The sequence below is a fragment of the Triturus cristatus genome, chromosome 7 (genome assembly GCF_964204655.1).
Source record: "Triturus cristatus chromosome 7, aTriCri1.1, whole genome shotgun sequence".
Lineage (NCBI taxonomy): Eukaryota > Metazoa > Chordata > Amphibia > Caudata > Salamandridae > Triturus > Triturus cristatus.
The window spans coordinates 181,309,137-181,332,823 of record NC_140590.1 but is presented as its reverse complement, the minus strand read 5'-3'; the positions used below and the strand labels follow the sequence as shown (position 1 = coordinate 181,332,823).

At 46.2% G+C, this 23,687-nt stretch overlaps 1 protein-coding gene across 2 annotated transcripts in view; it reads right to left on the bottom strand.

Annotated features, from left to right (window-relative positions):
• The window catches only part of LOC146809170 (uncharacterized), a 190,556-nt gene that overhangs the window by 72,264 nt on the left and 94,605 nt on the right, over positions 1-23,687 (bottom strand). Inside the window, exon 4 of one of the 2 annotated variants that reach the window (XM_085615959.1) lies at positions 11,467-11,493. The exons of the other annotated variant lie outside the window; for it this stretch is intronic. Coding sequence (XP_085472085.1) covers positions 11,467-11,493 — 27 coding nt within the window. The remainder of the gene's footprint in view (positions 1-11,466; positions 11,494-23,687) is intronic. 2 annotated transcript variants of the gene reach the window in all.

Below are 23,687 nucleotides of genomic sequence, written 5' to 3'. Positions count from 1 at the left end.
AATCCACATGTAGCCCAGAGATCAAGGGACATATTTACAAGAAGCTTGCGCTGCATCATTTGTTTTGACACAGCGGCAGCACTTTCTTTACTCCATATTTATAAAGTGTCACATCTAGGCACATGCGTTACTCTTCGTTCGGATGTGTCACTTTTTTCCTTCGTCAGATTCGGCTGCGCCGCCTTAGAATTACTATATGCAAGGAAGGCGTTCCTTCGTAAAATCCCTTATAAAACTGATTCAGTAGTATTTATGACTTTTTTCAAAAGTCACGTATCGTCGGGAAGTGAGCCGCTGCCCTTGAGATGCGTCATAAAAGCTACACCTCTAAAACCCAGGCGTGGGAATGATGCATTGGCTGTCGCAGATTAATATCACCAGCTGAAGTGACTTGAAACAGTGTAATCTGCAATCAAGTCACATACCCTCAACGGGTAAGTGCACACATAAGGTAGATAACACAGTAAATCACACACTATTAATGACTCATGTCACACATACGTAGGCATAGTGGTATACATAAGTACACTATGCTCACTTTTATGCGTGACATCCAGGACCGATGTAATGGAGTGCAAGGTGAGTTTTTCACCATTTGACACTGGGGCATATTTACAAGGAACTAGTGCCGCTGCAGCATCATTTTTTTGATGCAGCGGCGGTGCAATCAGTGCTCCACACTGCTGCGTATTGACAAACTTACGCATTGGGCCCAATGCGTATGTTTTGTAGAGGCCTGTATCACATTATACCTGAACCAGGTATAATGTATGCAGGGTAGGCGTTCCCACGTTAAAAGCCATGTAGAATTGACTCAGTGAAATTTGCAACTTCTTACTGCGTCACTCTATGACTTGGCTGTGTCAAAATCCCTACACCTTTTCAAACCTGGCGTAAGGATTGATGTAGGGCTTTTAACATGGGACCTGCCTCTGTGTTCTAACACATTGCTGGAGTTGCGCCATTCTTATGATCAACTCCAGCAATGCGTTACTTTAGTACCAAAAGATGTGTCAGAATTTCTGACTCATTCCGTGAATCCTCGCACCATGGAGCACTGTATTGTAAATGCAAAAAGAACAATTGATGGACAGAATGCAGAACAATGTCATACATTCACCCCAGTATAGATATCTGGGCCTAAATCCACAGTTTTTTTGCTCACCATGCCATTCCAGTTTGGACCCAGCCTTATGCAAATCAGCCTTGGCCTCTTTTGCTTTCTCGCCCTAAGTGCGCCGGGTATGCCCAGACGTGGGTCCCGGGCTCACTGTGCCACTGGATTCAAGCTCTCCTGGCTAAATAGGGGTGAAACCCTGAAACCGGTCCTAGGATGCTTGTTTCCTGTCCAGGGAGGACCTGGCTTGGCAGTTCGGGCTGGACTGTTCCCATGAGGCACAGGGCCAAGACTGATTTGCATATGGCCAGGTCTAAACTGGGGTGGCATGGTGAGAAAAAGAATGATAGATTTAACCCATATCTCTTGACTGGGGTGAATGTTTTGATTGGTTCTGCATTCCGTCTATCAATTGTGTGTCTTTTGCTTTCTCGCCCTAAGTGTGCCGGGTATGTCGAGATGTGGGTCCCGGGCTCACTGTGCCACTGGATTCAAGCTATCCTGGCTGAAGAGGGGTGAAACCCCGAAACCGGTCCTAGGATGCTTGTTTCCGGTCCAGGGAGGACCTGGCTTGGCAGTTCGGGCTGGACTGTTCCCATGAGGCACAGGGTCAAGACTGATTTGCATATGGCCAGGTCTAAACTGGGGTGGCATGGTGACAAAAGAATGATGGATTTAACCCAGATCTCTTGACTAGGGGTGAATGTTTTGATTGGTTCTGATTTTTTTCCAGTGTGTCTTTTGCACTGTATTGGAAATACAGCACATCCATGGCGTCATTAGCGCATTTGTGACAGGTGCAAGAAATCTGACTGATCAATGCCGATGCATCAGTTCTTGTAACTATGCCCTTCTAGTACATTGGTCCCCAAATAGTAGGCCACTTGTGTCAGTCAAAACTGATGCATCGCCTTTTTTTTTTATGCATTGCTGTAGTTGCGTCAGTTTTATGACCAACTACAGCAATGCGCCACTTTTAGTCCGGATGCCTTGCTTCATCCTACCCATAGATATGTCTGAATTTCTGACGCATCCTTGGGACCTTGCGCCATGGAACCTTGTACTGTAAATATGCCCCATCCATGGAGTTGTAAGGATTTTTCATGCAGGCGCAAGAAATTTTGACACATTGCTGGCTTGAATCAACGATGCGTCATTTCTTGTAAATATGCCCCCAAGTTCAATAGTGAGGGTAACAGGGTAAGGTGGCTAGAAAGTCAAGATCTGACATTTCAAGGGCAAAGTGGAAGGAAGGTATAACAAAGTGCTAATGATGCAAATGGGGGAAATTCATCATTCCTGGAATAGATACTCAGGGGTTAGGGCAGTCTGCAGTGGTGCGATACAGTGCGAGCATAGGGGAGAACATAAAAACAGACGTATTCAAGGAGGGGAACTAACATGGAGAGTGGAGGCAGAGGAACAGGAACCAAGGATCTGACGCTTCAAGCACAGTACTTAAAGTGTCACACATTGCCCACCCCATGACACAACGTCAAGCCTCAAAAACCGATAGTGCTGACCTCCAGAACTGTGACACAATACACCGTCTGAGACACCTGTGTATGGAAACACCTCAGAAGAGCCATCCAGAACTAGACACAAGATAATTGAGGTTGTCTCCCAAAGAAAGCATGATACAACAGAAGTCTTAGGACTAATAGTAGCCGGCTATTGTTAGATTGGATAAAAAGCCATCAACATACTGGACAATAATAAACATCATCATAATAAAGTACCAGAAGCGATCAAGCAACCACAATGCATTTTTAAAATTAAATATCACATCCGGCATATCTATAATCTAAAAGACCATGGGCCATATGTAGGTAACCTAGAAATACCGATTCCTAAATACCGAATTTTACCGAATCGGTATTTAGAAATCGGTATTTCCTATGTACCTAATTTTTCGGTAACTCTTACCGATTCGGTAAAAATCGGTAAATGTTACCGATTCTACAATACCGACCGGTGTTTCCGAACCGGTATTTACCGAATCGGTAAATACCGATTCGGAATTTACCGAATCGGTAATTCAAATGAACAGCAATTGAGGAATCAGCCAATCCTGTACAAACCCCACCCCACCCAACCAGGAAGTGGCCACACCCTGGCAGGTGCACACAATCAGCAGACTCTGGAGAGGCTGGGAGTGCAGAGGAGAGCAACAGAGCCAGTGCCGAAACTTGCACAAGAAATCTGACACAATGGCCAGCCAGGACACAGAGAGAGATGGAGGGGAAAGGAAGAGGAAACTCAAATTCAGTCCAAAGGAACTGCAGGTACTTGTGGAGGAGGTAGTGAAGCAGCACAATAAGCTTTTTGGAAAGCAGTCCCTGCAAGTGGCAGAATCAGAGAAAAGAAGGATCTGGCTTGGAATCCAGGCGCAGGTAAATGCCATCGGAGTGACCCCCCGGGACATTGATGTGCTGAAGAAGCGGTGGTACGACATCCGTATCATCACAAAGAGGAAGATGGCTGATCTGAAGAAACAGGCCAGCCGGACAGGAGGAGGAAGGAACAGGGCACCTGCCCTGACTGAACTTGAGGAGCTCGTGGAGTCCACGATTGAGCCCGAGAGTGTCGTTGGGATTGGGGATGCAGACAGCTCTGCCAGAGCTGCTACCAAACAAGGTAAGACGCATGCACAGCATTGTGCCCCCCCTTCCCCTATCCCAAAACCCCAATTGGGCAATGTGAATCCCACTCCAGTACAGGTGTTTGTGCATACCAGCAATGCATTATGGGAGATGTAGTCTGTGAAACCCCTATCATGACAAGAATCGCACAGAACAACAAGGCATGTGACACACATAAGCGATAAGCAGGCAGAGGACAATGAGATAGTGTTGCAGAAATTTATTATGATGTTAGCAAGGCAGGGCTGCAGGTACACTGAGCTGATGTTGAATTTCTGTCCACAGGCGATACTTCGCGCAGGACTGCTCAGGAGAAGGGAGAGAGGGCACCCTGGAAGGACAGCACAGAGAAGGCCACCACGAGTGCTGGGCAGACAACAGCACCACAGCCAGGATCACCACCACAGCCAGCCACGCCACCACAGCCAGCCTCGCCACCACATCCAGCCTCGCCACTGAGCTGGCCTCACCCGCATCAACACCACCTGCATTGGTCAGGTCCAGGAGGCGTGCAGTTGCCAGACTGCATGTGTCAGAGTCCTCATCAGAAGACTCGAGTGGGGAGGAAACATCCACTGTGCCACTGGATGGTAGCAATGCCGGTTTGGCCTCCGCCTCTGAGGGAGCACACACAGGTGCCAGACGCCGCCGCAGGGCTCGGGTGCGCAGTCCACCTCTACAGGGTGAGAGCCATGGTGTATTCTTAGGGCTGGAGGCCACCATGGTGAAGGTGCAGCGCCTACTAGGCAAGGCAATCCAGTCAGTACAGCGCCAGATGAAGGGCCTCAATGACACAATGGGCAACATTGACAGGGGCATAAGCTCAATGGCTGAGGGCATGAGGGAGATGGCTGCGGGCATGCGGGACATGTCCCAGTCCGTCATGCTGCTGTGCACAAAAATGGATGAGGACAGAGCAACACGGCGAAGGGAGAGGCAGAAAATTGATCACCACACAAGGGCAGTGAACCGCCTAGCAACTGCCACTTCTCTGCTCTGCAGGCACTCCGTGGCAATGCAGGAGGGGCTTGCGCACTGCAGCAATGATGTTTCAAGGGGGCTGGTGAAGGTGACCAGTGCACTTGAGGTGCTGCTTACAAGCCACTCTGCCACCACTGGTGCTGTGGATGCTGGGGACAGCGAGGACACCACCAGTAGGAGCAGCATTACCCCCCCTGTGACAGACACCCGGAGGAGCATCAGACGGCATGGGGCTGCCACTGGTCCCACAGCCAGTGAGGACACTCAATCACTGGCATCCCGCACTGTAGTGCGTGGGCGCAGACGCTGATGCAGCACACAATTACAGGACACAGTTGGGTGAAGGAACCCTTGACTTCCAACTATGGATGTCAACAATTTGATAGGCCAGTTTTGCCGTTGTGTTGTGGCGTAGTGCCGGCTAATTAAAACTACGTCATAGCATCCAACTACTGGCTGTGTCCCCTTACTTACTTAGAAATAGTTGCATGTGATCTCTGCCCGTCTCACTCTCCCATCTGTTGCTGCTGCCACTCCTGCTGCGTTGGGCTCTGGCTGTGCAAACTCATCATCATTGTCCTCAAAATCTGTTATTTCCACCTCTGTACCTGTCTTCGTGGCAAGGTTGTGCAGCAATGCACAAGTGGCAATGATCTTGCAGCAGATGATGGGTGTGTACTGGCGTGCGCCTCCGCTTTTGTGGAGGCAGCGGAACCTGCTTTTCAATAGTCCAAACGTGCGCTCCACCACGTTGCGTGTTGATTTGTGTGCCACATTATATCGTCTCTCACTCAGGGTTGATGGGTGTAGGTAGGGAGTGAGGATGAATGACCGCACGGCATATGCACTATCGCCTAGGTGAGTAAGAGAGTACCATTAGTCACATACCTCAATACACATCCATATGCGGTAAGTATTAGGGAGTGTCACAGTGATTTACCTAGCAGGTATCCTTCTCCAAATTCTCCGGCAACCAGGCGTGTGTAGATCCCACTGTTCTGGAAGATGTAGGAGTCGTGGGTGCTCCCAGGAAACTTAGCTACGATATCAGTGATTATGTTGCCTGCATCGCAGATTACCTGCACATTTATGGAGTGGGTGGACTTTCTGTTCCTGTAGATGTGCTCAGTGGCTGCTGGTGGGCAGATTGGAATGTGTGTGCCATCAATACAGCCTATGACATGCGGGAACTGGGCCATCTGGTAAAAGTCGGTCTTTGTTTTCAGCAGTTCAGCCTGTGTGTTTGGGAAGCTAATGTAGTGTTGCATTCTCTGCATCATGGCATCCAGGAACTTCCTGAAGAAACGGGACAGGCAACTCTGGGATACCCCGCCTACCGCAGCTATCTCCCCCTGGTAACTGCCAGATGCGAGTAGATGTAGGCTACAGAGCACCTGCACATGTGGTGGTATGGCATGCGCCCTTGTTGTTGGATGGTCCAGGAGTGGGTGCAGGTTCCTTATCAGGTCCATGATGGTTTGGGGGTGTAGCCTGTCCCTTTCATGTATCTCAGCCTCAGTCTGTTGAAAGAGTGTGATGCGCTGTCTGTAAATGCATTCCTCCCGTCTCCAAATCCTCAGACCTGCTGCCTGTAGAGGTAGGCGCCTTGCAATCACATACAGAGCCGCCATGGTGTTCACAATGTTGCATTTTGGGATTGCTTATATGCACTGTGGCTGATTACCACCTGCTTTCACTCAGTGTTAATTACCGACTCTTAAATACCGAATTTCATGGAATTCGGTAATACCGAATTTACCTACATCTCTTTTCTCGTTTTACCATTTCATATTTACCGAATCGGTAAATATGAATTCGGTAAATATGAATCGGAAATTTAGAATTCGGTAAAGATGAATCGGTATTTACCGATTCATAATTACCGAATCCTTCTTTTTGGACTCCTACATCTCACTTGACTAAATACCGGTCGGTAACGGGATATTTACCGAATTTCGGCCGTTACCGACCGGTATTTAGCTACCTACATATGGCCCTATATGGCAAAACATTTAAAAACCCAACATGGATACTGTCATTTATATACCATCAAGTTCTTAGATCTTATGTGCCATGCTGCTTGCAGGAATTTTGACACAGAAAAAATCACACAGGGGCAGTTTTGGTTTTGGTTTTACATAACTTTAGGACCAGGGGGTAGTTTCTAACTCCCATAACTCCACAGAGGGGGGCAATCCAATGCTCTCTCTGTTTCTTGTAACCACCGCAGAAGAATAATAACTTTTCCTCGTTTTCGACTGCCTGGCACCTATTGGGAATTTTTCTTATACATTGTTTCCTGTGGCCCATGCACTAGCGAGTGAGGCAAGTGGAAGGAAGGCTGTACTGAATTTTATAGATAACACCCTAGTGTTTATATCATCCAAAAACTCCTAAAATGTGAGGTCCCTCTTGATAGATATAAAAAGGTCAGCCAGCCTTCCTACTTGGGCACTATGTAGCCAGGACCCAAGCATCAAGTGCCAATATCTCCCTTTCACTATTTCACTAACACCTGTAGGTATAATCAGGGGTTCAGTCCAATATTTAGGTAATCCTAGGTTGACAAACCAACCCTTGATATAACCCAGCCTTGGGAGCTTTTGTGCAGAGGGTCTTTCAAGAAGATCCTGCAGAGTCTATCTGCACAGACTGGAATCCAATATAAAATAGGTCTCAGCTTCTCAATATGGACAACTGATTTCAGGTTAAGATCTAGCCATAGGATATCAATGGTGAGCTAGTTAGGAGTTTTAGTAAAGATCTTACACAACAACTCTCACCTATTTCCAGATTGTCTAAATTACAGTTACCCCATAGTTGTGACTGGTAGATGGAGGCTCCCAATGCTTGCGCTCCGTAAACCTCCTAATTTGGAGATATAGGAGAAGTGAGTGAGTGATCTGTAAAGCTATTGACCGCAGCGGCCTGGTTTTTCAGGTTAAAAGAACGTTTTGCAATTTGAGCCCGCCAGGTATCTGCATCAGAGAGATTAACCCCAAGATAATCAAAGTCTAACATTCTTGCTAGTGTCTTGCCCTGTAAAACGAGGTCACCCCTGCCCTTTTTCTTTGGATTGAAGACCATGTATTTGGTTTTAAAAGTATTAATCTTCAACCCATGTGAAGTGCAAGACAATTTAAACTTCTTCAGCAAAATATGTAGACCTTTTAATGTTTTACATCTGAGCAGAGTGTCATCGATAAATAGTAATGGTGGAACCTTTGCAGCCACTATTTGTGGAGCGTTGTTTTTCCCATTCTAACAAGTGGTCAATACAAGCAGTGATGAAGAGCGAGAATAGAGTAGGTGCCAGGACACAGCCTTGGTGCTCTCCACTCTTGACAGGGATCTTCTCTGTGAACTCATCATTAGTGCCCCATCTCACCTATACAAACATTTCTGTATGTAACTGGAAGAATAACTGTAGGAGGTGGGACCGAACCTCCACCTTTCTAAGACCTTCCCAAAGCTTGGGTTGTGGGACCAGATCAAAAGAGGATTGTAGGTGACAAATGCATCTTGCAAACTGCCTCATTTTAAATCCAATGGGGCAGATTTACAAGCCCCTTGCGTGACTTTTGCGCTGCAGTTGCATCACTTTTTTGACGAAACAGCGGCGCAAACAATGCGGCCTATTTACAACGTGACGCATCTAGGGAGATGCGTCATGTTGTAAAGCCCTGCGTCACATTATACCTGCGTCAGGTATAATGTATGCAGGGTGGGCGTTCCCATGCAGGAAGGCCTCGTAAAAGTGACTCAGTGAAATCTACACTTTGGGACGCCACTGCGTCAAAACCTTACGCCTGCTTCAAGCAGGCGTAAGTAGTGACGCAGTGTAGTGGGAATAGGCCTCAACACGCATTGCTGGAGTTGCGTCGTGCTTGCGACACGACTCCAGCAATGCGGGTCTTTTCCTTCAACAGATGCGTCAGAATTTCTCACGCATCTGTCAATCCTTGCGCCATAGTGCGCCGTATTGTAAATATGGCGCATCTATGGTGGCTGCGTATAAATGACCGAGAGAGACCCCTTATCTTTTGAAGGGAATGGGGTACTTATCACACTTAAGGAGATACTATCCCTATGCTGGGACACGATGGTATAATACTATATTAATACAACAGTCAATAATATTCAAAAAAAGCACATCTTACATTTATTGTAAAAAATTGTGTATACATTTCATAAAATCAATTGTACATTTGCATGAAGTTTAAAAACCACAAAAAAAATTCAATATTTCAAGATATACAAATTTTCACTCAAATACAATCAACAGCCTGTTATGAGCCCGCATAACAGAAAACAACAGAAGACAGTGCACTTTGTCATGGATTACACATCCTAGTGGGTCATTTATGTTGGACCGTGGTTAGTGATATATAAACACCGTTATATCTACTAAAGATCAACCACAGTTCTCCCTTGGATTGCGTTATTCAGATGCGTCGACGCGTTTCGATGGTAATTCTTATAAAGCCATCTTTATCAAGACAAAAAATAGGCTGAAGGTCCTCATCTATTATACAGGGACCTGTTTGTCTCAATTCCAGTTTCCCGATCTATGCTCCGTGTTCTCTTATTGGTTCACGTAGTGGAGCGCTGTATGTTCTATTTATTCTATGTAAATATTTTCCGGCTAGTTTTCCTGATGGTTATTTCATGGAAGTGACGGGGGTCCGTAATACTCCTCCCTCAATGTTCGTCACCTTTTGGCCTCAATAACGTCGGCTTCGAATGCGGAAGTGCTCCTGTGCTTTCTCCTGGTCCCTGTATAATAGATGAGGACCTTCAGCCTATTTTTTGTCTTGATAAAGATGGCTTTATAAGAATTACCAACGAAACGCGTCGAAGGTAAAAGGCTTTAAAAACTGGTGAACCCGAAATCAGAAGGGCTGTTATGCTATTAGAACATTACAACCACTGAGAGTAGAAATGAAAATGCTGGAAAAAACAGACAAGCATTGAAATATTGGAGCAGCCATTATTGCCTTCAATTGATTTCTCAAAATTCGAGTTCTAATAAATATTTGTTGGTCACCTGAAAATTGTATCAATAAGAGAACAGGAGGTGGCGGCTCCTCCATAGGGGAGTGGGGCGTCACCCCACTGCTTTCTCGCAGTGCGAGAAGAAGTAACATAAAATGGTAAAACTACCATTTAATGTTTCTGCTTCTCGCACTGCGAGAAAGCAGAAGTGCCTGGAGAGCCTGGTTGTGGGCGGGCGGGTGGGAGGTCCTGCTCGAGGGCAAGGGGGAGTGGCTTGCCCACTGTTGTGGGTACTGACTGTTTGGTCGGCCCCAGGGCTGACCAACTCAGTCATGCGCAATCTCCCGTTTTCTCTATGTAGGCTGCTGCATGCAGCCTTCATAGAGAAAATGGCCCGGCTTGGGTGCTCCCCGCTGCGCCTCACCAATCACAACGCTGCTATTGCAACACTGTGATTGGCTTAGGGGAGAGGAGGGAGGCTGCCTGAGGCTACTTCCTGTTGGGAAGCCGCCACTGTCAGTAGCTGAGGCGGTGCGGGACTCAGGACCCGGTAAGGTAAGTTTTAATTTTTTTAAAATAATAACCCTCCCCCTGTGACCCATACCCTCGACTGCCATGTTCCACCAGCCGCAACTGAGTGCAGCAAGGATAAAGGGCTGCGTAGCTTTTGGGAGGGTGAAGGAGGCTACATTTACCGATTTGTGAAGTAATTCGCAGTGACTATTTTTCTACCTCCGTACTACTTTCATCAGCGCCTTTTCCTTCAAGTTCAAGTGCTCAGAAGCTGGCTTAGCGCTACAGGAATGGAAATGCATGTAAAAAATAAATGCTTAACCAAGGAGTTTGCTCAGTCGTGCTCACAGACAAGGGCTGCAGGAAGTCCACCTGCTGTTTTACAGTCTCTCTGTTTAAGCTTCCTTGGGACTGGTCAGCTAGTCTCCTTCGTTTATTTAGGAGTCAGAAATAAATTTTCATGTCAGTCAATGAATTTTCCTATTTCTGAAGTTTTTTTCCCCTCAAATGTCAGTGTAACAAGTATCTTGAATCGCCGCGTCCCCGGTCTTATTCAGTTGTACAACGTTTAATTGTCAGTTGTAATGCAAATTGTTAGTTAGCTAGCTTCCACTCAAATTCCCACATTTTGCCATTTCTAGTTGTTTTGCTTTCACGTTGTGGTGTTTTGATTAACTAAGTGAACATTTTCTCGGGGGGAGACCCCCCCCCCCGAACCCTCCCAAGGTTGTTCAGGCTCGCTCGCTAGGCTCGCTCTCTGCAGTGCAGTGCAATCATTTTTTTTACACCGCACCACTTTCAAATCACACCAGCTGCCACTGGGTTTAGCTATAAGTGGATGAAGTGATGATGAAGCCAAATATGAATAAAACGACTTAGAACAACACTCAGAGCTGTATAAGTGTTCCCCACCAGTTATATTGGTATTAAATACTAGGCACTAGATATATCTCTGTGAAGAAATAATAAAAGTGGCTAAACTACTAGTCAAGTCCTAATTACAAATATCCATCTATAGCCAATTCCATAAAACCTCTTCTGTTTTCCGGTCTCAACTATGTACCACACATACGATTGAAAATCCTGCAACAGAAAAGAGTACCCCTTCAAATTGTAAACTGCTTTTTGGGTGCAGGGCCACACTACTTTAAATACATAACACAAGATACATTCCTTTATCACGGTTTTTCTTAATCTCTGCCTGCTCCCTCTTCTCACCTGTTGCTGCTGATGTTGGTGTTCTTACTTTGATTCAGCATCATGCCACCATGCATAAAACACAAACACAAAAAAGTTGCATTCATTTTAAATTGAATACCCCCAATCAGTGCTCACATAGTTCATTCAGTAAGTTGGTGCTGACACTTTGGTCATTGTTTCACAGTGACGGATGGGGCAATCCATTTCCCGCCACCCACTATGTTACCATATGTGGTCTTGTAATGATACCAGGATAACCCTGAGAAACTGTTCACCGCAGAGAAAGGTGCTTGGAAGTTGAGAGGCTTCTGGTTAAAGCAGTGGCTTTGGCCCTCTGAGCTTAGACTTGTTTTCTTACTATCCTAAATCATATGGCAAACAGGTATCAATAATAATACAAGGGAATGCAGGAGAGCGTTGATTGGCAAACATAAAATACAGCAGGTCCTAAGTACAGTTGAGGTAGGTAATGAACAGGATTATCACATTGCATTGCACACACTACACTTAAATAGATAACAAAAGGGAAACCATGGGGAGGCTTAAAACATGGGCAGCTGCAGTCATCAGGTTGTTCATGCTTGCCACTTGAGCCGAGTTGTTTAAATTTCTGCTTCACTCTGGTCAATTTGTTGAGTCTTTTGTCTTCAATAAGACTGTTTCATAGTTGGCTTCCTGCCACTTCTAATTCTCTGCAGCAAATTTGGACAAACACCATTGCGGGATGGACACTTGCGGTCGTTACAGGAGCGCAGTGATGTGGCAGTTTTTTGGCAAAGGAAGAGGTCTGATAAGCTCTTAGGTACTTCTCCATTGATTGCTTTTTAGCTCAGCCATTGCACACTTTGTAGAACCTAGCAGTCTATGGTCATTGCAGCCTGCACCTCACCCTTTAAATGCAGTTGCTACTTAGCCAGGCCTCTGGTGACCCAGCTGAGTCTCTGATGCCATCCTTTACTAAGTCACAAGGAAGGCATTTGAACAATAGGCAATGAGAATGAAACTTTAATGTTGAAGTCAACGCTTTTATATTAATTGATATATGGATAACATTAACAGACAAAATTGACCATAGAAACTGAAGTCAATATACAGTGTGAACTGAATGTTTACTTACAAAGAAGTTAATGAAATAGGAAGGTTGTCTGAAGGTTGGATCAAAAAATATTCCTTTCTTATCAGCAAAATGTTGTCATCTCCTTTTAGAATGATGAGTTCCAAACTTTAAAATGATGAAAGTAGGAATTATTCAGTATAAACTCCCCGGCGCTGCCAGCCATCAGCAGCATCCATTTGACTGCTTTCCGTGTGCCTTCATAGCATAAACGTCTTTCCCAAGATCCTAAAGCCTGACACACTCAGGATTTAAACTTTTTTGCTCAAACTCAGGACGTAACAACTAGGAAGAGATGGACTGAATGGATGGTAATGGATCAAGTATACCTGTGAATGAATGAAAGCTGTTTTCTCCTCTGCCAGCAAGTTCAATAATCCTTCTCCTGCTTGCTTTGTATCCCACATCCCTCTCAGTATTAGCACTGGGTCTGCCGACAGTGAATGCCACTTCACATGTCATACACTCCAATTGGCCTAGATGGCAAAGGTTTCTTAGAATGAGCTCTCTACCACTGATATATATATATATATATATATATATATATATATATATATATATATATATATATATATATATATATTCACTTAAAAAACCATAGGTTTCACACATGTTATAGTTAGCTGGACATTTCACTCGTAAAAAAACAATGAAATTCCCCCGTTATAGTTAGCTCAGATAACTATAACTCGCGCGACCGCAATCCACTGCTGATGACATCACACATTACATCACTCATGACATGGTCAGTGGCATCACTCATGACATCACTGATGACATCATCCTTTGGATAGAGTGGCGGTCGTGCGAGTTATAGTTATCTGAGCTAACTATAACGGGGGAATTTCATTGGTTTTTTACGAGTGAAATGTCCAGCTAACTATAACATGTGTGAAACCTATGGTTTTTTAAGTGAATTTGCAAGGTTTTTTAAATGCTAATTCCTAACTATAACGTGTGTGAAACCTATGGTTTTTTCAGTGAATTTGTACGGTTTTTTAAATGCTAAGTTATGTATGTATTATTATATTTTTTATATATTTATTTTACAATAAACTACGTGTTAAAAAGGTTTTTTGTTTTTTTAGTGTTTTTCACGGTGCGCGCACCGTTCGCGCACCCTTTTTTTTTTAGTGTTTCTCAAGGTGCGCGTACCGTTCGCGCACCGTGCGCGCACCCCGCGATTTTTTGACAAAAAATTAAAATGTTTTTTTCTGCCTTCGAGGTCCTTCAGGGACCCCCTGACAAAGGCTAGGGGGTCAGGAACTCTCTACCCTGCCCCCTTTTCACGTTCGCCACCTTCCTTCTTCACTCTCGCACTGAAAACAAACAAAATGGCGGCCGACCCTTCCTGATTTCGACCGATTCGAACATTGGCGAACATTTAACCACCAATCAGAATTACGCTCGCGCACGTTAGGGTGCGGGAACCGTGCGCGTCTATAGATATGTATGTGCTTTTAACTGCAATTTTCTTTAAAACTACTGAACAGATTGACTCCATATATGCAAAAGGCACTTCCCTGACCTGAGGACTACCTCTCTGCCAAATTTCAAGTAATTCAGTTCAGCCGTTCGGGCTGTACCTTCGACTAAAGGTCCTATGGGAAAATGCATGGGGAAAACGCGTTTTGGGACCCCCCTTTTTTCTCAGCCCCCGCTTGACGAATCCCCCCGAGACTTTCAGGGTAGGAGCTGAGCGGAGCGCCCCATTAGTTTTGAAAATTTCGCGAAGATTCGTCAACTGGCGCCAAAGTTATTCAAAATAGAATTTTCAGATTTCCTATGGAAACACGGTCCTAACAATAACTATCTACTGGCGACCGCCAGTAGATAATATATATATATATGTGTGTGTGTATATATATATATATATATTCACTGAAAAAACCATAGGTTTCAGGGGCGTTATAGTTAGTTGGACATTTCACTTGTACAAAACCATTGAAATTCCCCCGTTATAGTTAGTTCAGCTAACTATAACTCGCGCCCCCGCAATGCACTGCTGATGACATCACATATTACATCACTTATGACATGGTCAGTGACATCACTGATGACATCACTGATGGCATCTCAAATGACATCACTCATGACATCATCCAGTGACTGTGTATTTCTGTAAAGTTTAAATATGTTTAATATATTTATAGGGAAAGGCGTATTGAAGAATGAGTGGGTGTATAAGTGTCTGAATGAATGATTTACTAGGTGCGTGACTGACTCTATGAGTGAGTGATTAAACATATCTTACTGAATGCATGGGTTAGTGACTAAACGGTGTGAATCTCTGTATCCGTCTGTCTGTGGGTGTGTAAGCGGCTGCATGGGTTTGTAAATAACTACATAAGTGTCTATATGAGTTATTCATTGGTTGTCTGAGTATCTGTATGGGTGCCTGAGTGTTTGTGTGGGTGGGGTGTGTGTGACTCTGTGCATAGATGTGTGAGTGGGTGATTCACTGGGTGCATGGTTTCAAGACTCCATCTGTGATGGACTGTATTGGTGGGTGAGTGTGTGTATGGGTGTGTTAGTGAGTGAATGTATATCTCAGTGGTACATGTGTGAGTAACTACATATGTGAAAGGTAGTATATTTGTGTGTTAGAGTATTTAAATGGCTATAAGTGAGAGTGTGTGATTGTGAGAGTGGCTGTATGGATGAGTGTGTGCTTGTATCAGTGATTGTATAAGAGCCAGGCACGGATCGTCCATTGGGGCGTTGGGGCATAGCCCCCCCGCCCCAGCGCACCCTCCCGCGCCCGCAGGGCCCTCGGTGTCTCTGAACTTAGTTTACTTAAGTTCAGAGACACCGAGGGTCGGGAGAACTAACTGACAATGCATGTCAGTCAGCATGACGTCGGACCGTGGGCGGTCCGGCGTCATGTTGACTGACATGCATTGTCACAAGCCAGGGAAAGGCAGCACAAGTGCGCATGAGTGGGCATGGAGATTAATTTTTAGTCCGTGCCCAGTCATGCGTACTTGTGTTTTTACTGCCTTGCGCATGCCCATTAGGAGCCCCTCGGTCTCTAATGGGCAGGCGGCGGGCGTAGCGTAAGCTGTGCCCTCAGCCAATCCTGGCGCTGCTGGCAGCGCCAGGATTGGCTGAGAGGGGTTGGCAGGCCCCTCCAGTACCGTTAGTGAAGGCGCCCAGGGGATCATAGGTCTGAGAGGTGGCGTGGACCCGTGGACCGGCTGTGAGGTAAGTTTTAAAAAAACATATTTCATTCCCCCCGTGCGCGACCCCCCCCCACTCCCCCCCCCGCGAACCGCGACTGACTAATGCCATTGTATAAGGTGAAGTTTTTCTGAATTCAAAAAGGCAGAATAATTCTAGGGAGACAAAGGTGTGGATTGGCCTACAATGAAATATAAAATCCCTGCGCGGCCCAATTTATCCATTAATTAACGAGAAAGGTCAGGACTGGTTCTTGTGGCTGTAAATCGATCAAGAACTCAGGCATCCTACAACTTTGTTCAGAATTGTTTTCTCAGTGACCTGCAGTGATTGAATATTATATTCTATTGAACCTTATATATGAGCCCTGTAAATCACTATAATGACACTCTTGATGTTATATATGTTCAACAGAGAGGGAATGTGGGTTCCCCCTGGTTATCAGTAAAGGTTTAAATACTATTATTAGCCCTGAAAAATGAAACCCAGGCCAAATCAAACAGTGGGCCAATTTATTATGGCATCGCGAGGTGCGGTGAATATCCTATAAAGAACTGATGTGTTTTCCCGATGTCTGGGGTGATCTGACTTCTAGCATGTGTAAGGCACTTTCTGCTGCATTAGATTTGTTGGTGGGGAAAAAGCTGTAAGTTTTACTGTCTCGTTCATGTGGAAGGGTGAAATGACCTTCATCAAGAATTTCAGGCATGCCCTCAATACTATGGATATTTAAGTGATTTGAAATTAATGTGTGTGTAATGAAACGCAGCTGGGGCTCTTGTAAAGCTCATGTTGTTGCTTCGGATTTAGTTTGCGCATCACAAAAAAGGATGTGGTTAGTTTATTTCTGTTCTTGGTTTGCTTGTCTGTCGAAAGACTCTTCCTGCACATTAGGCCAATTGCCGCTGCCACAGCATTGCACTGATTGCAGAGTCTTAGTCGGGGAGTGAAAGGCCCGTGGTGTGTAGGAACAGCTGGATGGCAGTGTTCCTGCTGAACGGCCCTGCTGCATGAACCCAGCCTGCCTCAGATCACAGGCAGTGTCAGCGCACACCGCACACGAGGAGGAAGCGAGTTGGGGGTCGGGGAAGTCAGAGGGGGTTTGTTTATGAACTCGTAACCTCTCTTTCTAGGATGTCCGGGCCTGGCCACAGGGCAGAGGCACTCGGGGACAGAATGTTCCAGGCAGGCCACTGTCACGCTAATATTAGGTGTTATACTATGTCTGGCCTGCGGGGTTTACTTTACAATACTTAACATGTTGATTGCGGAGCACATGTGGGTCAGGCAATCCGTGCCATTAACCATGGCCAATCAATGGCCCTTATATGGCAACACGATACCACCCATTCCTAGAAAAGAAACGGAAAGAATGTCTAGAAACCACTCTAATGTACCTGAAACACTCGAGGTTAAGCCAACCTAAAATATACCAATGAGTTGGCATGTCACTAACTGAGTTTCTGCTGCCTCACTTCAGTTATGTGCGTTGGGGGTTGAGCAGAACATTGCATTTGACTCACTCTCTAGTTGCATTTTTCACTGTCATATCACGATATGTTAACAATGCTATTAAATGTCCTGAGCCCAGTGTTTATGGCCTGACACGTGTCTAGTGGTTTGGCGAAAACACCCTTTTCAGCTCCTCCCAAATGCACACAAAACATTCAAGGAATTTGTCAGGGGATGAACTTTGTGTTCCGGCTGGCAAATCACAATAACTTGCCTTTCCTCTGTAGAGTTCATTTTATATCAATAAAGAAATCCGAGGTACCCAGCATTGTTATCGCAAGGTTTGTTATGAGGTTCTGTGGTTATATTGAATAGGCAGCTACCTATGTATAACATCTCTTTATTGATGTCATAACACACTTTATTTATTGCTTTATTAACTTTCTTGTTTTCTTACATATGCTTGAAAATGCACAATTTGCCCAATATTTTTTCAACATTTTCTCGGGGGGAGAACCCCTCTTATGACAGTCAGGCTGACGTGCACTGACCCCAAACTTTTATGCCCCACTACTTTTAAATGTCACCAGCCGCCCCTGATAAGAGCGTAAGAATGTGCTGGTAATTCTTTGAGTAAGTGAGCCGGTGTGTGTATAACTGTATAGGTGAGTAAATGGGAGTGTGATTAAATATTTGCATGACTGACTAGGTGTGTGAGTATGTCTATGGATGAGTGGCGGTGTGTTAGTGTCTCTATAGGTGTATGAGTGCATATGATAGTCCAGTACTGAGTGACCGTAAGTATGAGTGACTGTACGGGTGAGTGAGTGGATGTGAGTGTAGACTTAAGAATCAGTGAGCAGGTATGTAGTTATAGGTCTTGGAGTGTCTATGGTTTTGAGAATGGCAGTCTGTAATTTAGAGTGGGCGTATCAAAAGTTACATTACGGTGTGAGAAGATGCAGGAAATTATCACATGGATGATGTCATCAGTGATGTCATCAGTGATGTCATTTGAGATGTCATCAGTGATGTCATGAGTGATGTCATCAGTGATGTCATGAGTGATGTAATATGTGACGTCATCAGCAGTGCATTGCGGGGGGCGCGAGTTATAGTTAGCTGAACTAACTATAACGGGGGAATTTCAATGGTTTTGTAAGAGTGAAATGTCCAACTAACTATAACACCCCAGAAACCTAGGGTTTTTTAAATGCTAATTTCTAACTATAAGGTACCTGAAACCTTTGGTTTTTTCAGTGAATTTCAAAGGTTTTTCAAATGCTAGTTTCTAATTTTGCCTACAGAGGTAGGACATGTGAAGAAAGAAGAAAAAACGCACAGAAAGAAGCAAAAGAAATGCAGAAAGAGGCAACAGAAGTCCACAAAGACGAAGAAAATTGCAGGAAGAAGCAAGACATGTGCAGAAAGAACCAACAGAGGAGCAGAAAGAGGCCTTGTTGCAAAATCATCCTGTGCCCACAACTTTTTCAGACGGGTACTGGTGGTAACTGACTAACCAGGCCTAGAGCCAGTGCTATGCTAAAAGACACTTAGAATACAGTGAAAACACCTACATACACTAGGGAACACTATGCGTTGGCGTACCCCTGTGATTAGCATGACCTCCTCCGTAAGACCCTAGTACATAATAGGGCAGGGGGATTAAAAGTACCTCTTAAAACGTGCCACGGGCACGTATGCACACTAGTGAAGGGAGGGGGGCGCCTGAGGTGACATGTGTGCAAACACGCCCTGTGGACATTTTAATTTGGGGGATAAAGTCCCCTTGAATCCTTAGTGTCGCTTGGGTCCAACTAGCCCACCAGGTATCTCCAGAAAGCGCCACAGAGCTGCATTGCAGAGAGGTGTAAAAAGGGGCACGGCCTGGACCACCTCTCTGCAAAGCAGCGCAGTGGCGCTTACTGGAAGCACCTGGTGGTCTAGTTGGCCCCCAGGGGCCCTCAGGATTGAAGGGGAATTATTTCCCCAACATAAAACGCACCACAGGGTGTGTTTGCACACGTCACCTCAGGCCCTGTCCCCTCCTTCACCACCGTGTAAACACACCCTGTGGCCGTTTTAAGTTGGGAGATTAACTCCCCTTGAATCCTGAGGGTCCCTAGGGTCACACTAGCCCCCTAGATACCTCCAGTAAGCGCCACAGAGCTGCGTTGCAAAGATGTGTAAAAAGGGGCACAGCCTGGCCCACCTCTCTGCAACGCAGCACAGTCGCGCTTACTGGAAGCACCTGGTGGTCTAGTTGGCCCCCAGGAGCCCTCAGGATTGAAGGACAATTATTTCCCCAACTTAAAACGCGCCACAGGGCATGTTTGCACACGTCACCTCAGGCCCCGTCCCGTATAAACACACCCTGTGGCCGTTTTAAGTTGGGAGATGAACTCCCCTTGAATCCTGAGGGTCCCTAGGGTCCAACTAGCCCACTAGGTACCTCCAGTAAGCGCCACAGAGCTGCGTGGCAGAGAGGTGTAAAAAGGGGCTCGGCCTGGACCACCTCTCTGCAACGCAGTGCAGTGGCGCTTACTGGAAGCACCTGGTGGGCTAGTTGGCCCCAGGGGCCCTCAGGGTTGAAGAGGAATTATTTCCCCAACTTAAAACGCGCCACAGGGTGTGTTTGCCCACGTCACCTTAGGCCCCGTCCCCTCCCTTCACCACTGTGTAAACACGCCCTGTGGCCATTTTAAGTTGGGAGATTAAGTCCCCTTGAATCCTGAGGGTCCCTAGGGTCCAACTAGCCCACTAGGTACCTCCAGTAAGCGCCACAGAGCTGTGTTGCAGAGAGGTGTAAAAAGGGGCGTGGCCTCTGAACACCTCTCTGCAACGCAGCTCCCTGGCGCATACTGGAGGTACCTTGTGGGCTAGTTGGCCCTCTGGGACCCTCAGTATTGAAGGGGAAGTAATTCCCCAACTTACAACTCGCCAGAGGACACGTTTGCACAATGGTGAAGGAAGGGGGTGGGGCCTGAGGAAACATGTGTGCAAACACGCCCTGTGGCGTGTTTTAAGTTAAGAAAACTTTACCATCTAGGCCCATTGGAGTGCATGACTCCAATGGGCCTAGATGGCAAATATATATATATTACCCACTGGCGGTCGCCAGTAGGTAGTTATAGTTAGAACCTAGTTTCCATAGGAAAAGCGTTTTTATGATTTGCTAATAACTTTGGCGTTGTTTGACGAATCCTCGTGAAATTCTCCCCCAAAAAAGTCCATCAAGGTCAGCTCCTATCCTGAAATTTTGGGGGTCATTCGTCAAGCGGGGGCTGAAAAAAAAGGGGGGTCCTAAAACGCATTTTTCGTATGTTAATTTCCATAGGAAGTTTTGAGACAGGCTACAGCCCAAACTGCCGAACGGACTGACCCCAAATTTGGCAAAAACGTAGTGCTTGGTTCAGAAAGCAACCTTTTTTTAAATGGTGTAAATACGTTCAGTAGTTGCTGAAATATTCCAAAAATAAGAGTCAAAAAATCAATTTCCCATAGGAAACTTTAGGCAAGGCTACAGCCCGACCTGCTAAACGGAATTACCCCAAATTTGACAAAAAGGTAGTGCTTGGTTCAGAAAACGACCTTTTTTTAAATGGTGTAAATCCGTTCAGTAGTTGCTGAGAAGTTAAAAAAATACCAGTTTCGATATCTATGGCCGCGGTGGATTCGCGAACACTCCCGTCCACGAGCTTTATTCTAATTTGCTGTCAACCTCCAAACTAGGAAGTGTTGGCAGCCATCTTGTGGCTCGGTAGAATCGAGTCACAAGAAAACAGTGAAAAGGATGTTTAAAAACAAGAAGAGGGGGCAGGGTAGAAACACTCTGACCCCCTAGGCCTGCTCAGGGCTTGTGGGCCCTGGGGGTCCCACAAGGACCCCCAGGGCCAAAAAAAGCATTAAAAAAATAAATCTGCCAAGTTCGCGCTGGGGTTGCGAATCCGGCCAAGAAAATAAAAAAAACGATATATATATGTGTGTATTTGCATACACCAGCGATCCATAGGAGGCACAAGTATGTGTATATTTATTCATTCATGTCTCTGCTCCACTATCCGTACAACACATATGTGTGCATTTATGTATGCATATGTAGGCTTATTTCGACATGTAAACATGTGTATTTCTGTTCAAACACAAATATCTATGATTGTGTCACTATCTTCGTAGTGCTCACTCGCACACAGACACGAACACGTTCACATATGTATGTTTATGCGTAAGTCCATCTATTTCTCTGTGTGCATGCGCACTTTTATTTCTATGATTACTTTTGCCCGTTACTACATATATTTATGCATGTGTTAATATTTTCCGAAAAGTGCACACGGACGTGCACGCATTGAAATGTGCCTGTTTATTTATGCACGTGTCCGTGTATTCCTTCATACGTAAACAAACAGGCATTTGTGTAAGTTCCCTGTGAAACGTTCTGTATATCCCATTGCACGTGCCTCTGGGCCCCGCCTACCTCAAGAACTTGGCAACGAATGCGGGCATCCCTTCCATGGTACTTTCAAATACCCAGATGTTAAGGAGCCAGGGGGTGCTGTGTCACCCGTTGTGCCTGCACACACAGCACACCACCTGAACCAAGGCCTGTTTGGAACCGTCTCGAGTCACATCCCTTGAGTGAAATGTGTGGGGGCTGCCGGCATATGAGGAGCCTACTGTCACGCGACACACACCCCGCGTAATCCGAGCAATATGCATACAAGGTACACACACGAAATCTGCAAAGCATATGCAGCAAGTATTACTTGCACACTACGGGGCAGATTTATGTTCCCTGGCGCATCCCTGCAAATCAGCATGGATGCGCCAGGGAAGATGCGTCACGCAAGTTTACCCTTGCGCCACAATAGATGCGCCGCATTTACAATGCAGCGCATCGTGGCGCAAGGATAAACAGATGCGTGACGTGATGGCTGAAGGGTGGCGCATTGCTGGAGTTGCATCGCAAGCGCGACGCAGCTCCAGCAAGGCTCGGGGTGCCCTATCGGTACAATGCTGCGTCAATCCTTACGCCTGCTTCAAGCAGGCGCAGGGATTTGACGCAGCATGGCCGGAAAAGTGACTGAGTGAAATCTTGTAGATTTCACTCAGCCACTTTTCGGAGACGTTCCTGCGCCGGAACGCCCCCCCCTGTGAAGGTGCGCCCACATGTGGCGCAAGCTTTACAACGTGACGCATCTCTCTAGATGCGTCACTTTGTAAATCTGCCGCAGCATGGCGCTGGCTTTGCGCCGCCGCTGCGTCACAAAAGTGACTCAACGGCGGCGCAAAAGTGACGCACAGGGCTAATAAATCTGCCCCTACGTACTGCACGGCATAATTCACACACACAATACTCCCAAGAGCATAACATAACACACACCATACCGGCACAAGTCATGCAAGTTATCACCCACTCACTATACCATACAAAACAACGTAAATACAACACAACAGCAGCACAATACGCGATATACACACTACCACTTAGAATACACAGAAACGGAAACTCCAGAGCCTGACCCTTAGTTTCACTTCTGAGGGTGCACCTGCTGTCCTCTCTCTTGCATACCCCCCTCTTCCCTGTCTGGCTGCATCTCCCCCTTTCGCTCTGCTCTTGCTCTGCTCTCACTCTTTCTCTCTTTCTCTCTCACACACATATTCTTCTGCAACTATCTGCCTCTGAAAGGTGATACATCTTCTGCAAGGCCCCTTTCTCTCTTGTGCGCTCTCTTGCGCTCTATTTCATCTCCTCTCTCTTCCCCTCTATCTTCACTCTCCTCTTTTCACCTCTATGTATACTCTTACCTATTTCTCTCATGTTCTCTCCTCTCTCTTAGTCCCCCCCACCGCGTTAGTGTAGTATGTGCAAGGAGCATGAAAAAACGTGGTGAGGCAGTGGGTGTATGAGTAAATTCGAAGACAGATGTGAGTAGAGTTGCGGGTTCTGTACGAACACAAGCACAGTGTTAAAGGGCAGTGGGTGGCGTGTGAGAAGACAAGAAAACCTGTGAAAACACATGAAGGTAAACTGTGGTGAGCAGCAGGCCGTGAGCATCGCGCGGGGGTGAGACAAGCAAAACAATGGAGGGGAGTGAGGGGGCAGCTGGCCCTTTGTGAGGGGAGCAGCCTGCTCTATGTGAGGGGGAGCATTCGGCCATCTGTGAGGGGAGCAGTCAGGCCTGTGTGAGGGGAACAGTCAGCCCTGTGTGAGGGGGTTGAGGCGCAGGGCCAGTGTGTGAGTGGGTAATGCGCGGGCCTTGTGTGAGGGGAGCAGCAGGCGGGGTATGCGGCAGCAGATCACTGTGAGTGGGTAATGCATGCATTCCAGCCTGCGAGTGCTTCTCACGAAACAGCAACCTTTACACATACAATGTGGTCCTGCCTGGGCCACGAGGTAGCACCGGCACGATATCCCAGTGGGTCTGTGGCAGCCTACAAATGCAGCATTTCACAGAGCAGGTTGGTGCGCTATATGGAAAAGAACTGTGCA